The sequence below is a fragment of the Dermacentor andersoni genome, chromosome 1 (genome assembly GCF_023375885.2).
Source record: "Dermacentor andersoni chromosome 1, qqDerAnde1_hic_scaffold, whole genome shotgun sequence".
In the NCBI taxonomy this organism is placed as follows: Eukaryota; Metazoa; Arthropoda; class Arachnida; order Ixodida; family Ixodidae; genus Dermacentor; species Dermacentor andersoni.
In genome coordinates, this window is record NC_092814.1 from 101171529 (window position 1) to 101187475 (window position 15947).

At 43.1% G+C, this 15947-nt stretch overlaps 1 protein-coding gene across 2 annotated transcripts in view; it reads left to right on the forward strand.

Moving 5' to 3' along the window:
* The first annotated feature begins 1134 nt into the window (after positions 1-1134).
* Positions 1135-15947, forward strand: part of Afg3l2 (AFG3 like matrix AAA peptidase subunit 2) — a 138911-nt gene continuing 124098 nt past the window's right edge. For both annotated transcript variants that reach the window (XM_050193342.2, XM_050193343.2), the window contains exon 1: positions 1135-1452. In XM_050193342.2, the coding sequence (XP_050049299.1) occupies positions 1366-1452 (87 nt within the window). In that variant the 5' untranslated portion in view covers positions 1135-1365. The remainder of the gene's footprint in view (positions 1453-15947) is intronic.

Genomic DNA, 15947 nt, shown 5'->3' on the forward strand with positions numbered 1-15947 from the left:
CGGCTGGCCGACTGACTACGTACCTAAAGCCTTGGTAGGGCCTCGTATGGGACGCCGTCGGCCAGGTCGGCCACAGTGGTCGGGCCTACATCGATTGCCGACGATCGGCCGACGTTAGGCCAATGTCAATCCCCAAAGCTGGGCCGCCCTTGGTTGCCGAGGTCGGGCCAACCGTTTTGCAGTCGGCCGGAGACGTCGGGCCGACTTTTTGCCACGGTCTTTTTGTTGCTTGGGTTGATCTTCGGGAGCCTTCGGTTTTGGCTCCCCAAGATCTCAGTCCCTCAGGACTCAAATAAGGTTCTTTCATGTCATGTCATTAGTTGATAAAATTTGCAGCTCCACGTCACGTTTCGTCACCTTCATGAAAAAGCAAAATTGCATTTTGCAAAACTTCCGTTTCTGGGCACAAATTTCAAGCCACGTGAGCTCTCCACAGCCAATCAGAGAGTCAACATTTAGGACCTTTAGGATCACTCCGTGTGTTTAGGATAATGGCGTGCAGCCGCCATGCCGGGTCGAGAATAGCGCCCAAGTAGCGAGTGCAGAATTTTCAAGAGAGGAAACGCAAGCAAGACAGACGTATTGATTAATGTTTGGGGACAAGATATGCACTCAAAATGTGCAAAATTTTCTTAGAGTGTGTGGCGCACGCTGCTGAGCTCGAGGTCGCGGGTTCGATCCTGGTGGCGGCAGCCGCATTTCGGTGGGGGTGAAATGCAAAAACACGTGCATTCTGATTTTATCCACTGTATCAGGAAAACCAAATCTGCAATCAAAACTCTTGGTCGACATGGTGGTCGTGACGTCACAAATTTTTTCTCTTTCGATCACTACTTTGATTGCATGCCCGTTTATATGCGTACCGCCGTTGGATGGCCGTTGGCGTAGTTGTAGGAAAATTCAGCGAAAGCATGGCCTTCGAGACTAGCTTTTATTACTGTGAAAAAGGTCGTCTCGTCGCCGGTAGACGTTGAAATGTGAACACTGTCATAGTCTTAAATAAAGTTATTTACTAAATTATTTAGTTGTTCTATTACTACAAGTTGTGTCGCACTATATTTTTTCTTCTGACAGTTGGCTGCGCTCTCTAGCATACAAATTGTGAAAACAGAAGATTAGTTTCTTCTGGTGCGCAGCGTTCTGCTGCTTGTTAAAGCATGCATGCATGTAGTGTTTCGTAGTGCGGTGCAACTGGAACTGGCGTGGTTTTCCTGATGCAATGCACTTCTGATCGAAAACAGTTTCGATTGTGTTGTTCGGGACTGTACTACGAGATGTTCATAAAGTGAACAAAAAAATCTTTAAAAGAAGCAAGAGCGCGCTGTTGCGATCGTCGACATTCACGTGAGGTCTGCGCTAGTCGCGATGGCGAGCAGGTATCTTCAGATGGGAAGGCGACTTGAAAGAGGTCTTCTAAGGACGTGGCACGGATCAAGATTGTCTCGAAATGAGGTTAGTTGCCAAAAATTACTTGTTGGTCTTGTTGATGTGCTGTCGTAGATATAGCCTTCGATCGGCAAAACGTCTGTCCATTGTGCGTGTTTTATGACCTTGCATAATAATTTACGACCGTTAATTAATTTGCCGAATACATTACCGGCGTGTTTCCCACTCATTTAAAGAAGGGCGAAATGCATACCCAGGCTCTGAGCGTAAGCGCTTGCATACTTTTGGGGTAACATTTGTATGCACTAAAGCCAGTAGAATGGGGTATCTTGCTGCATCGATTTAAAAATATCTGCAGTGCAAGGCACACAGTTCCCGTTTGGCTTATTGGAGTGAATTCGATTAGGAAAACGAGTCTAGGATAACTAAAGTAAGTGATGTTTTCATGCTTTACGTTTATAAATACTGAAAGCCTGTGTGGCATGTACTGTCGGATTCGCAATGCTATGGGATCTGCAAAAAAGCCGAAATTTCCAGTGCTTTGGTACGCGTGGTAGAAGTCAGAGTTGCAGTTTGTGATATTGTGTCAGCAGTACGGTGATTCGCTCATTTGCAGGTCACGGGTGCCCACCACGCGGGAATTTTCATTTATTTTTCGCAGAAACCGCGCCCCACTTAATGAAACGCGCTCATTGTTTCTCCTCCATAACAGTGGTGTGTATCCCGACGCTAGGTGTCCACGGAATTTGTACTTCGCGTATGCTACAGCCTGTTCTGCTTTCTTTAATGAATAGAAACCAATAACAACTCCATCCTACTGCTACAAACACTTGTGAATGCTGTTAAGTCATTGTAAGCTTTCAATCAGGAACGAAGATCACCAGCATATGCACACTACATAAAATGTACGACTGGCTGCATGTGCAGATATGACTATCCACCAATATTAGTTGTGGCAGGACAAGGACAAAGGGAAGAACTGAGGTCTGCTCGATTTGCCTGCACTTTCACAATTAGCAATAAATGTGCTGCACTTCATTATTTCTTCAACCCCTAGAGACACTGTGTGCACAATTGTGCACACCAAGATATTGCATCAAAATCAAAGGCACCAATGAAAATAATATTTAAAATGTGTCGCATGTACCTTGAAACACTTCTGATTGTAATTGTTCTGTAAGTTTGAATGATATGTGCAAAATGTTTTAGTAAAACAAGTTGGAAGGTAGACAGCTGGGTGTTCGCTGTTGGTGTATGTCATACTGTGCAGCGGGTTCCTTTCTTTATTGTTTTTCACAATGTTTTGCATTGAGCTTACATTTCAAGTGGTTATACGGGGGCTTTTTATGGTAGACATGAAATACTTGGTGTTCTCATATCTGGAGTTCCTGTGTAGAGTTCTCTAAGGGAGTCTCCATTCTGTAAGATTGACAAAACTCAATGAAGAATAAAAAATTTTTTAATCTGTTCTAAGGTACTATGCTTTTCATGATCCTGAAGATACAAAAAGTGTCATGAAACTAAATTTTCACTGGACATAATCAATCGGCACCTCAAAGGGTTGATGAGTGAAACACAGCAGCATCTCCACATCTCCCATTTGTTTTGCGTGAGTGCACACTTCATGCAAACACAGTTTGTGGCATGTCGTGCACTTGAAAGAAGTAGGTATTGAAATCTTCAAGGAAATTCAAGGCTCCCTCTGCATGAGCGTGAAACTAGCACTGAAATTGCATCACCTAGTTTATTCAGTAGCAGGTAAATCTGCTTGGTTTGGATCTCTGATGAGAGGGTGATGTATGGAATAGGGTGTTTGCACTGAAACTCTACTGCGGTGCCTTGACCCAAACTGGTGGCAATCGTCATATTTGTGGTTGCTTCGCAGCATACAAGCACTACCTGGTGTTACGCAAAGGTCTGATATTTTATTACATGTAATGCACTTGGTTATTGCATCACACGTGTCGTTTTGCTGCTGCAAGACAGTCAGTCTTAAATGTTTCACTGGATGTGCTGTGCGAATGTGCAATAGTGAGCATGGGGGTGCAGGTGTGAGGGAAGCCTTAATATATTATTTGATCTCCGAGGATACGTGCTTCCTTGGCAGGGCGCATTTGCAGTGGTATGATTTAGGGTTATTCTAATAGGTCTAGGAACAAGTGCAACAATGTCAGCATTTGAAAGCGGCTTTCTGTGACTGCCTACATAGCCAAATGTGTAAACAAGCCTCTGCGATTCAGGTTGTGCAGGTGCAGGGTGCTTACATTGAACTGCATTGGGCTTCAGCAGCAGCCCATATGCTCGAAACGACTTCTCCCTAAATGCATGAAGGTGACCCTTACAGAAGATGAAAAATTAGTTCAGCGTTTAGGCCAGCCTGCACAAGCCCGTGAACCCTAACAGGTACACAGCCAGAATTGCGCACAATGCTCATGCTGGCAGTGGGAAGCAGCCCTCGCTTTGCCACCAAGTCATATAAATGGAATTTGCATTGAGTGCGTGCAACTGCACGCAATTGTCTGTGTGCAGCTTGGCCGGCACACAAGCTTTTAAACATTGCAAAATCATGCAGCATAGTTATCTGCGCATGAAATGTGGATGGAGCGCAATGCTGAGCGGCACAATAATTTAAGCAGGCAACTGTATGAGTTTGATCACCTCCCGAATCACAGGTGAAATTTGTTTCTCCATGATGGCAACATCGTCGTCTTGGAAAATGTGAACCCCATTTTGCCTGCAACTTGTAGTCGTCTAGAACTGAGCGTTTGGCAGGGCAAAACAAACAGGGATTGTTTGTTTTGCTTGATCATTGTCTTTGCAGGCTTGCATCACTTCAATTGCCTCTAAAATCACTAAATCACTAACATGTGCTGGCTTTTACACTGGCCTTTGGAATGAAGTACAGATAAGCTGTTCATCTTCCGTTGTAAAAGCTACCCTCATGCATTTATGAAGAATCGTTGCAGGAATACAGGCTGTTGCTGAAGCCCAATGGAGTTCAGTGTAAGTGCTGTGTACCTGCACAGCCAGAATTGCAGAGGCTTGTTCACACATTCGGCTACATAGGCACATAGGAACCCTTCATTTAGTGCTGACATCATTGTGCTTGCTTCTTGTTGGAACAACTATGAAACAATGTACCACTGCAATTTAGTGCCTCCTCATGTAAGCACATACTTGGAGATTTATTGATATATTTATGCTAAGCTCGCACCTACACCATCAAGTGAAACATTTAAGACCAGTTGTATTGCAGTAGCGGAACCACACGTAATAAAATAAATCTTTGCATAACACTGCGCAGATCGCATTGTTGTCTCCTGTGGAGCAACTACTAATATGACGACTTGTAGCAGTTTGGTCAAGGCACCACAGTGCCACATCGTGGCCGAGTTTCAGTGCATACACCCTATAGGGATAAGTGTGGGTTCATGTATAAAACTTTAGTAGAATTCTTGAATTGTCCATTGACAGATGAGCAGAGCATAAAATCAAGTGAAGTTTATATGTAACAGGTATGAGCCCCTTTGCAGGCCCCATTTTAATGTTATATGAAGCCACTCTGTGGATCTAAAAGGATATTTTTCTAGCTATGCTTACAGCCTTCCAAATTAGACTGGATCAGATCATTGCAGGATTTTTTTTTATTGTATAACTTATGTACAAGGATTACGAACTTGAGTGTAGCTGATGGGTACTGCTGTACCACTGCTGAGTAGATTGGATTGAACCTCGACTTAAGGCTAAGACAAATGTTTATTCACTTGCTGTACTCGTGAGGCCAGTTTAAAGGGCTCCTCACCAGGCCACAGCAAATTTTGGTTGTATGCTGGAAGTTGTTACATGCCCTCTAAGGAGTGTTCTACTGCAACAATTCTTCAAATTAGTTCATTAATGGCAGAGATAGAAATATTTGAAATGGTGTGAACCCATGATTTCAGGAGGCGAGCGTCACCACCAACATAAACACTTTCTCCGCTTGCCCCGTCTAGCTTCGGCAAGTGAAAGTTCTCCCCCCCTGCTTTCTCCCATACCGGAGCTGAAGGATTGCGTGAAGAATATGTCACGGGCCCCGCCTTCTTTCTTTTTTTCTCTCTCTTGCATGTTTTTTACTGACTGGGGCGCTTCCGGTAACGGTCTGGCGCAAGCTGCTGCGTTTGTCTCGTTTCGAGTGGTGGATGATTTTGTGTGGTCTGAACGAGAACACCTGATCAGCACCACAATCACGGGGAATGTAGGCATGAGAGATTGAAAGAGTATGATTGTGGCACTGGAACGCGGTAGAAAATGAGATAGTTTCGTTCTTTGCGTGTGCGACTTACACGACATGGGAACGAGCAGACAAAACGGAAATACATCTCTCTTGCTATGGTACAAAGTAAAACAAAAAAACGCAGACATTCAGTTTGTATGTTTTGTTATTTTTCTAAACTTTAATTCGTCTATTGAAGCAACCGATTAATCAAATAACTAATGTTGCCTTGAATAATTATTGAAATCACGTGTCACTTTGAGTGACCTCATAGCACTGCCATGTACATAGGCACACTTGCGCGATATAACTCGACTCTCCGGCTGGGAGCACGGCACCGAGAGAAGGGCAAATGGCATTTGGTTTGAAATTTACATGCTTTCTGCAGCGTGTGGGGATGTAATACTTAGCAGACATGATCGTTAGTGCGCATTGTGTGCACTGCGCTTGCCAGCTTAAAATGGCCAGAGCTGGTGAGGGGCCCTTTAAAGGGATACTATAATACTTCGATGACTACTACGAGTTATGCTTCAAATGGGTATTTATGCAGTGGAGTTTTGAATGTAAAGATGAGGCATTGCATTTGCAAGGAGTGATTGTATATAAAGAACTGTTGTGCCATTACCACCAGCCCGGATTCCGAATCTACAAGATGCAGAATTTATCCTGCGAGCGCCCTTTGGACAAACCCGGGGCTGCGCCGAAAGGCACAGCGCCCTAATTCTCCCTTGACAAGTCAAGATGCTGAGCCGTCAGGCAGCGGTGTCCTGCGGAGAAGCATCGGCGAGCAACATGTTCAAACGTGCCGCCAAGTGCCAGACAGCCCGGCGCCGTACCTCCCCTTGCCTGGAGGTCACCGCGCCCGCCAACTTTGAACGGGGGGGGGGGGGGGGGGGGGGGCCAGCGCGGTCGCTGGTTGGACCTCTCGGACGACCGTCGAGTGCTCGCTTTGTATTGGGCCATTTGAGTGACAATGGTTTCTCAGGGATTATAAAGCCGCGAGGCGGCCGCCTGAAAAACCGGATCCGCCAACCCACCGGGAGCAGAGTGGCGCTCTCGACTGGAGTGAGATGTCACGCATTTTCGCCGTACGTCGCCGTGCGGGAACAGTCGCGTTTGCTGTGAGCTCTCGGCCCCAGTGCCGATCCCTTCATGTCCTGTATAATGACCTGTATATAGTGTATAAAGTCCCTTTTGTAATTCTCACCGACGCCTGACTCGGAGTCTTCGCTACCAACGCTCTGTCACGAAACGGGTGACGAGCGCTGTGGGACCACCTCAAAGTCGTAATAGTGGTGGCACTGGTGCAAAGTCGTAACAGAACCAAACTTGTGTATGGCTGAACAAGTTTTATGAAAATTTTTTCATTTCACTTGTTCAGTAATTACTTAGGAAGCTAGCTAGTTTTACAGCATGCCACTCAGAGGTGGTTGATGATCACAACCCATGGTGGCTCTATTGCCACAGCAACTTTTTGCAATTTTGAGAACACATTCAAAGACCCTTCCAACGCAAGTTTGTTTTACTTTTAGATGGGTAGGTAAAAATAATGTTGTAAGCAAAAACAAATGAAGTAAAAAGGAAACATGATCTGCAGCTACATAAAAAAACAAGGACTCCAGACATGAACAATATTCCTTCTTTTATGGCAACATCTAAGAGGGTGGAGTGAAGGTGATTCCATACTCTCCTTGTCTTCGGAAAAATAATTTCAAATGCAATTATCCTGGCAGGAAAGAAATGATTAGATATTTGAGTGGTCAATGCAGATGACAAATGCAAAGGGTTTGAGATGTATTCACATCGAAGTGTTTGATTATGAAAGAAAATGTTATGAAAAATTGACATGAAATTTTTCTCATCAAATATGGAAATCAATTAATGGGTTTTATTAAGGTGGCACTAAGAATGGGAACATGTATTCAGCATAAAATGAGCTGGTCAGTTCTGAACATATCCTAAGGGTGGGGTCCTGGGATCGATATGGCTGAAGCATTCACAAGCTTTGGGCATATTGACATTTGATCTAGCATAAATGTAGTGTAATGTGGTTACTTGATGAAAGTATTGGTGCAGATAACATAGGGTGTCATTAGAGTTGTTAGCAATGTAGGTTGTGTGTAAATATTATGACAGATCATTGGATATGTAAATGCCAAGGTATTTGTAAGTACTAAAACACTTTAATTATGGTTTCATTTACAGAATAGTCTATAAGTTCAGAAGACTTGGGAAAGTGCGAGGTTGTCTATTTGGCTATGTTGAAGGTAATTAGCCACCTACTACATCGCTTAGGTACGTTATGATTGGCTTGAAGAAGAGAGTGATAATTTTCATTAGTTATTCTATGAAATATGACATTCGTTGGCAAACCACTTTATGGATGAGTTGTCTGGACAGTCATTAATGACTTGCACTGAGCCTTGAGTTAAGCCACAGTCAACTGCAGAGGAGCATGGCCTTTTGCGAAGTCTAGATACATGCAGTCAGCTAGTATTCCATTAGATGAAGCTGGAAAAACTTTATGGCTAAAGGGTAGGCATGCATCGCAAGAGTAATTTTTTTGAGAACCTCATTGAAACCTAGTAAATAAGAGTTAGATTCCAGAAATGTTAATAATTTTTCTGTTATTGCATGCTGAAGCATACTGCAAGGAGTACCTATTACCCTTTCACTGTGAGAGGAGGCTTAGTTAGGTCATAAAAGATGCAAAATCAAAACGTGGGTGGTGACGCTGCCTTGAACTTTTTGCGATTGCTCACCATGGTGTCATGGATTTTGACAGCAGCTGCGTGGGTCAAGTTAATTGTTTACTGGTAAAGAGGGACTCATTGCATTCCAGAAGAACCAACGCCTCATCCTAGCAATTTAAGAAAAAAATAGCCCAAAAGCAAGAAAACACACTCAAGTTTGTTATGTCACACTGACTGTACCAATGCAGAGACTTCAGTGCAGAATTCATGTAAAGGACATGTAACCATTATTTTGTCCAGTGTCCTATTTTAATCCATTTGGCCTAGAAAAATCTAGGCCAAATGGATTAAAATAGTCTTTTGAGTACAACTGTTCAAATAGTGAAATTTTTAGATCAAATTGAATATGAATATTTGAAGAAAGAAAGCCGTTCGAATATTAAAATGAATGTAGATAATTTTCTAAATTCTAAACAACAAATTTAAAAGATGGGAGGTGGGGAGAGGGCATTTGAGATAAAAAAAAGGCTTGTTTACATCATTTCATACATGTAATGCCGTTCAAAGCTGACTACTGGTCAACTGAGGAGCTCATAGATTGTATCCGGTGCACCAACACAATAACAGTAATGAAACACAGGAACAGCATGTCGCCAGATGCAAGGGTGTGCTGTGTTCATTGAAGAAGCAAAATGTAGTACTGCAGCACCACACATTGTTTTAAAAGGACGCAAACGCAGCAAGATTGTCCAAATAGTAAATTGTTTTCCTTAAATTGAGAAAACAGTGTTGAAACGTGCTAAAGGCAAGACATTCTTATTGAATGACTAAAGATTTTTTAGCCAAAGTTATGGCTACTGCACGCATTTGTCGAACAACTGGTGCCTCTGCACAGCAACTGTGGCTGCTCCTCTGTGGCAGAATCATTCGTAACAGTCACCATTTGCACCTGTCATTGTCCCTGTAGAACCCCTTAAATGCTGTTGTTCCTTATATTCAAACAAAAACAAATATTTGACAGCTTGAATAGTGAATTTGGTAGTTGATTATGAATTGAATAATTACTATTCAATTCATATTCAAACTTTTGATTATTGGTACATCCTACTTTTCAGGTAATGCTTTCTGGTCTAAATTGATTTAGTGTTGCTATTTAGTGTCCTTTTAAAGGGCCCCTCACAGGGCTGTGACATAATGTTTGTTTATACACTGAAAGTTTTAAATTCAGATAGATTACTGGTGGCTGATGACGTCGATTTCACCATGTTGAAATAGTTCCTCAGATACATAGCAATATTTGTTAAGTAGCCCAGGAAAAGGGATTTAAGAATCAGTTTCTGTTTTATTACCCAATCCAAAAATGTGTCTTTTGATGTAACTTTGAGTAAACTAAGGTATGTGTGTCATAGTGAAAATTTACCTTTCGCCACTTCTGAAAAAAAAAAAAGTATGCAGCTTGTGATTGGTGCGCATCAACATCAAATTTTTGTGATTGAGCATCAGCAGTAAATCGGAGCATTACATTGTCAGATTTACGATGCCACATCTGAAGGATGATAATTAGAAGTAAACGTCAGCAACTGTTGGGCGGTAAGCTTTGGTTTCATCTCTAACTGGTTTTATTCCTTTAAAGCACACTTCAAAAGGTCTACTCAATGGAACACCCAACATGCAGAACAGGGCATTTTTGGCAATGTTTAGAGAAGGAGGAATAAAGTTTATTTGTAGAGGCCGAATGGGAGGAGGCCATCAGAAGCACGGTACTCCGAAAGCAAGCCCAGGCTATCCAGAGGGCCCAGGAAAGAGCGGAGCGTCACGGCGTTCTGTCCTTTACGTGGGTGCGGCCAGCAGCTACAATGGCCTCCCGTTAGGAGGTCCTGACAGTAGCTCCTCAGGATGAAATAAAGTTTGTTGTCTGTCTGTCTGTCTGTCTGTCTGTCTGTAGAAATGAGCTAACGATCAAATCGTCCGAGGTGACCGCCGTCCCTAATCCAAGATGCCGTGGGCCTGAGCCAATAGCTTGTCCCTGCTCACTAGACAATGCTGGTCGTCAGGGCTCGAGCTTGTCAGCTGGGCTTCCCACTGCTCGATGGTTGGTCCGGTGATGCGTGGTGTCGATGGGTTTTGCCCACACTCCCATACCATGTGGTAGAGGGTATTGGGTGCAGAATAGAAGGTGCACTTGTAACTATAGCTCGTAGGATACATGGCATACAGCAGGGTGCCGTGCAGTAGGGTGCCATGCAGCAGGGGGCCGTGTGGAAATGTGTCGGTCTGTAGTTTCTGGAACATCACCAACTCTTCTTTGGTCACCTTGGGATGCGGGGCTGGGTAGGTCCTTCTACCTAGTCTATAGTGGGCCAGGATGGCGTCTGCCATGGCTCATGAACCCAGTGGGATAGCCCGGAGAATGAGATCTTGGGCAGCAGCGTGAGTCGCTACATTAACTGCCAGGGACTTGCATCCCGGGGCCCAGACAATCTATATTTCTTGAAAATTGTCTAGTTTCTCGAGGATGCTAAGGGCTTGTTTGGAAATATGGCCCTTTTGGTGATTTCTGCATGCTGTTTGTGAGTCCGTGATGACTGTGATGTGATCATCCTCTTGCTTTGTGATCTTGTGATCATCCTCTGTCGTTGCTGCCAGGGCTATCGCTGTGTCTTCCACGCAGTCGATGTCTGGAGTGTTTAGCAAGGCCTCTGCTACCTTTTCTTCTTGGCCTTTTATCACCCTGACAGTGTGGGTCGCTCTGTTCTTTACTTTGCCACGTCGGTGTTTCTGACTTCTCTTTTTCTTGGTCCTTCGTAGGCCTTACGTAGAGCTTGTACTCTCGCTGGCCACCGTTATCTTCTCCCTGAGAGGTAGAGGGGGGGGGGGGGGAGAGAAAGCTTTATTGTTGCTCAGTGGATTACCATGCAGGTGGCCTCAGTCCAGGCTGCCTCTGTCAGCCAACTTGATGGTGGTTGAGATGTACGCTACCAGGTATTCCTGTTCCTGATATGTAGTAGCTGTAGTCAGCTACCCGGGGTTTGGTGGTAGGGATAAAGAGGTGGGATAAGAAAGTAGGAGGGCGTGGGTGGCATATCCACAAAATATGATAGGTGTTTGGCTGGTCGCCGCAGTGTATGCAAGGAGGGGGATATTCTGCGAGACCTTGGAGAAGGTGAAGGCGGGCTGAGGTTGGAAGGGTGTCTGTTTGTGCTCTGTGGATGATGGTGCCTTGTTGACATCTTATGTGGGGGTGTAGGGCAGGGAATAAACGGCGGGAACGCTTGTATGGCTCGATGGAAGGTGAAGCTGTGGTGCTCGTCTAGGTAGATCCAGGGATGACGGGAGCCCAAAAAAGAGTTTCTCGGGCGAGCGGGTTAGCTCTTTCATTACCCGACATACCCTGGTTTATTTATTTATTTATTTATTTATTTATAGATACTGCGATCTGAAAGCAGATCATAGCAGGGTGGGTATACATAGAAATATACAAGCATGTGAACACATACAAAATTCATCACATATGCAGGCATTTTCAGACATTGGTGAAGAATACATAACATACAAGAAAAAAGCACACAAGCAGATAACGCACACGAATTCATAACATTTGCAAGCATTTTTCAAACATTGATAAGGAATTCTGGGTAACAATATCAGAATTAAGATTATTCCAGTCTGTTATTGTCCTAGAAAAAAAAGAATATTTGAAACAGTTATTCCATGCGTTCATGGGGGTTATCGATAAAGCATGCCTTCGTCTCGTGTTATAACCTGATGAGTAAGTAAAGAACTTGGAAGTGTTAACCTTATAATGCCCGTTTACAAGTTGAAAGAGGAACTTTAATTGACAGAAACGGTTGCGCACAGTCACCGGGGATAATCCACTGCGTCTTATGAGCTCACCAACAGACGCGCGGCTGTATGAATTAAAAACAAACCTAACTACCTTATGCTGTACACGTTCCAGTTTTTTAATATTGGTTAAAGTGAATGGGTCCCAAATAATTACGGCATATTCCAACAACGGACGAATGTAAGAATTGTACGCCAGTAAACGAACACCAGACGTAGATGATTTCAGTGAGCGTCTCAAGAAAAAGTTTACGCAAAGAATTTGCAACAACAGTATCTATGTGCTTCGTCCAGGAAAGCTCATTGGTTATCCATAGGCCCAAATATTTGTACTCTCCTACCTCTGATAGAGATACGTTGTCAACATTATATGCAAATTGAAGAGGTTCTTTCTTATGTGTGATTCTCATAAAAACAGTTTTTTCAAAATTAATAGACATTTGCCATTGTTCGCACCAAGCAGTGACGTTTGCCAGGTCATTATTTAGACGCACCTGATCATCAACAGAAGATATCTTTTCATACAAAATACAGTCATCTACGTAAAGTTTCACGGAAACTGAAAGTTCTGCGACTATATCATTTATAAATAATAGAAATAAAAGTGGTCCCAAAACGGATCCCTGGGGGACTCCAGACGCAACCTCTGTGTTGTTAGAAGTATTGTTTAAGATGACAAATTGGTGTCTGTTAGTAAGATAGGCTCTGATCCATGTATCTGTTCATTTTTTATATAATGCCCTAATTTATGGATTAATTTGTTATGTGATACCTTGTCAAATGCTTTATGAAAATCCATGAACACAATATCTGTTTGCTTCCCTTCATTAATTGTCTGTGCAAGATCGTGAACAGTCTCAACTAATTGAGTACATGTAGAAAACCTATGCCTGAAACCATGTTGGACATCTGTAAGTACCTTGTGCTCTTCTAAGAAACCTAATGTGTTTATGAATTATATGCTCTAAAATTTTGCATGATGTAGATGCAAGAGATACTGGTCGGTAATTGCCAATGTGTGTTTTTTTCCCGGATTTATGTAAAGGTTTGATTTCGGCTGTCCTCCACTCATCCGGTAGGGAACCATCGCGTAATGACCTGGTGAATACGACATACAGGTACTTAGCACACCATTCCGCATAACGCTTTAAAAACGCGTTTGGTATTTTATCTGGTCCTGGTGACTTTTTAGTATCAATGTTCAATAGCAAATTAAAAACGCCGCTCTCAGAAATGACGTCAGATATAACAGGAAGCGATATAGAAAAGTTGGGAAGGCAACCATTATCTTTGGTAAATACCGACTGGAAGAATTTGTTAAAAACAGAACAAACGACTGTCTCATCACTTACACATTTGCCGTCTATCATGAACCCACTGGTAGAAGAAGATTTAGGTGTGATTTGGCGCCAGAATCTCTCGGGAGTCGTTTTAATAAATGACGGCAGGATCGTTCCGTAATATTTTTCTTTGTCGCAAATTATTTTGTTTTAGTTGTTCTGAAGTGCCTTCTACAATAGATTTTAAGGTTACATTTGTTCTGGCTTTCACTTTTAACCTTTTAAGCCTTCGCTGTAAGCGTAACGTCTCGCGAGAAATCCATGGGTTACGGTGCACAGAAGATTTTGCAATTGTGGGAACGAAACGTTGGATACATTCGGAGACAATTCCCCTAAAAGAAAGCCATAAGTCATTTACATTAGAAGTACTGTTTCTGAAGTCATCGAAGTAGAATGCAAGCATATCCAGAATAGATTCATCATCAGCACGAGAAAAATTGGGAAACAAATGAACACCGTTTTTGTGATCAGGGTAGACATTTGACAAGCTCAACAAGACAGCTTTGTGATCAGAAATGCCGTTTGTCACTTCATAGGTTATCGCATTTCGGATGGCGCCACTTACAAAAAATAAGTCCAGAATTGAGCCTACGGTTCTCTGTACTGTCGTGAAATTATTTACGATTTGCAGTAAGTCAAACGTGAATACAATATCAAAGATTGTGTTATATATACTGTGAGCAGAATGCAATGAAAAGGTGTGCCAATCAATGTTTGGTAGATTAAAGTCCCCTGCCAGTAGTATTTTGTCATCTGATTTTACATGGCAGTGCATATATTCCCTTAAGTTTTCAAGTAGCGCAGCAGAAGAGTTTGGAGGCCTATCAAAAACACCAAGGATGAAGCGGACCTTGTTGATGTATGCTTTGCAAAAGACAGCTTCAATATCTTGCGCATCGGGCATACTAAAAAGTTGTATTGATGATTTGTACAAAATGGCCACTCCTCCACCTCTTCTGTCGCGGTCATCCCGAAAGACCTTATAGCCCTTAGGAACAAACTCACTGTCAAATATTTCACTGCTCAACCACGTCTCTGTAAGCATGGCAACGTCTGCATCATGCGAGAACAGCATGCCCTCAAGTTCTACAGCTTTACTGACGACGCTACGACAGTTTATGTTTAAGATTTTGAATGCAGGGCTGGTCTCTTTGTGGTGTCATTTATGGTTCTTCGGGATTTTATATCGCTTGTTTTTTGCATTATCCCATCCAAACATATCACCGTTAATGCTTAACTTATCAAAAACCAGCTTAACTTTAGCCCCATTAATCTTTTCCTGTGATGCGCTTTCCCATAATTTCTTTCTGACATCACGAATTCTTTTCGAGTAGTCTTCGCTGACTGAATATTCTGAACCTTTCAATTTCGGGCATGCCTTCATTATTAAAGTCTTCTCTCGGTAGTCATGTAGATTTATGATGGCAGGACGATTCCTGTTTGATTTCCTACCTATTCGATGGCATCTTTGCATGCTCTTTATCGTAACACCAAGTTTTTCGCTAAGAATGTCCTTTGTTATTTTGTCCGTAAGTTCCGTCTCTGTTTCCCTTTCCTCTTCTTTTATGCCGTAAATAAGTAAGTTATTCCTACGGCTTCTATTTTCCAAGTCGTCAGTTTTAGTTAACAGGTGTGATACAGTGGCTTCCAGTTTATTAATAGCTGACCTCACATGCTCTACTTCTGCTTTTACGGTGTTGATAGTTGCCACCTCGTCTTCCAAATTTTTGATTCTCTCGGTCAAACCATTTATTTTTTTCTCAAAGGAGCCCTGTTTTGCAAGAATGTCACTGACAGACGATTTCAGGGAACTTTGACCTAATATAATCTGCTGGAGCATTTCCCTTTCAGTCATGTCTGGGCCTGGGTTTGATTCAATATCACCGCATTTTAAAAGATCGTCTTGGGAAGAAAAAAGGTATGCACAAACACTCTTTATACGTAGTGGGCTGGGCAGCAGCAACAAAAAGCGGTTGTCGCTACGATAGCAGTAGGCAGATAAGTAGTTACTAACCTGCGCAATGAAGCAAAATGGGTTCTTGAGCATTGTGCCTGAGGTGCTGCTGCCAAGCCCACTGGTTGCAACCGGCGATGGGAAGCTTCTTATATAGGGCATGGTGTCCCCGTGATGTGACGTCACCGTTGACAGCGCAGACGCAGACACGTTGACGGAAGTCAAGATGAGGTCTTTGATCAAGCAAAAATCAGCTCGTGCTGGATGCTCGAAGCCAACGTCATTTGCTTGGTAAGAGGGGGATCGGGCGAATCCTTCACCGAGATAAAGCGGTTGTGCGGGCAGCAAGAGGGTAAAAACCTGCGCAATGAAGCAAAATGGGTTCTTGAGCATTGTGCCTGAGGTGCTGCTGCCAAGCCCACTCTGGGATCCAAACCTGGACCTGGGATCCAAACAATTTCAACATGTGAGTGTAGGTC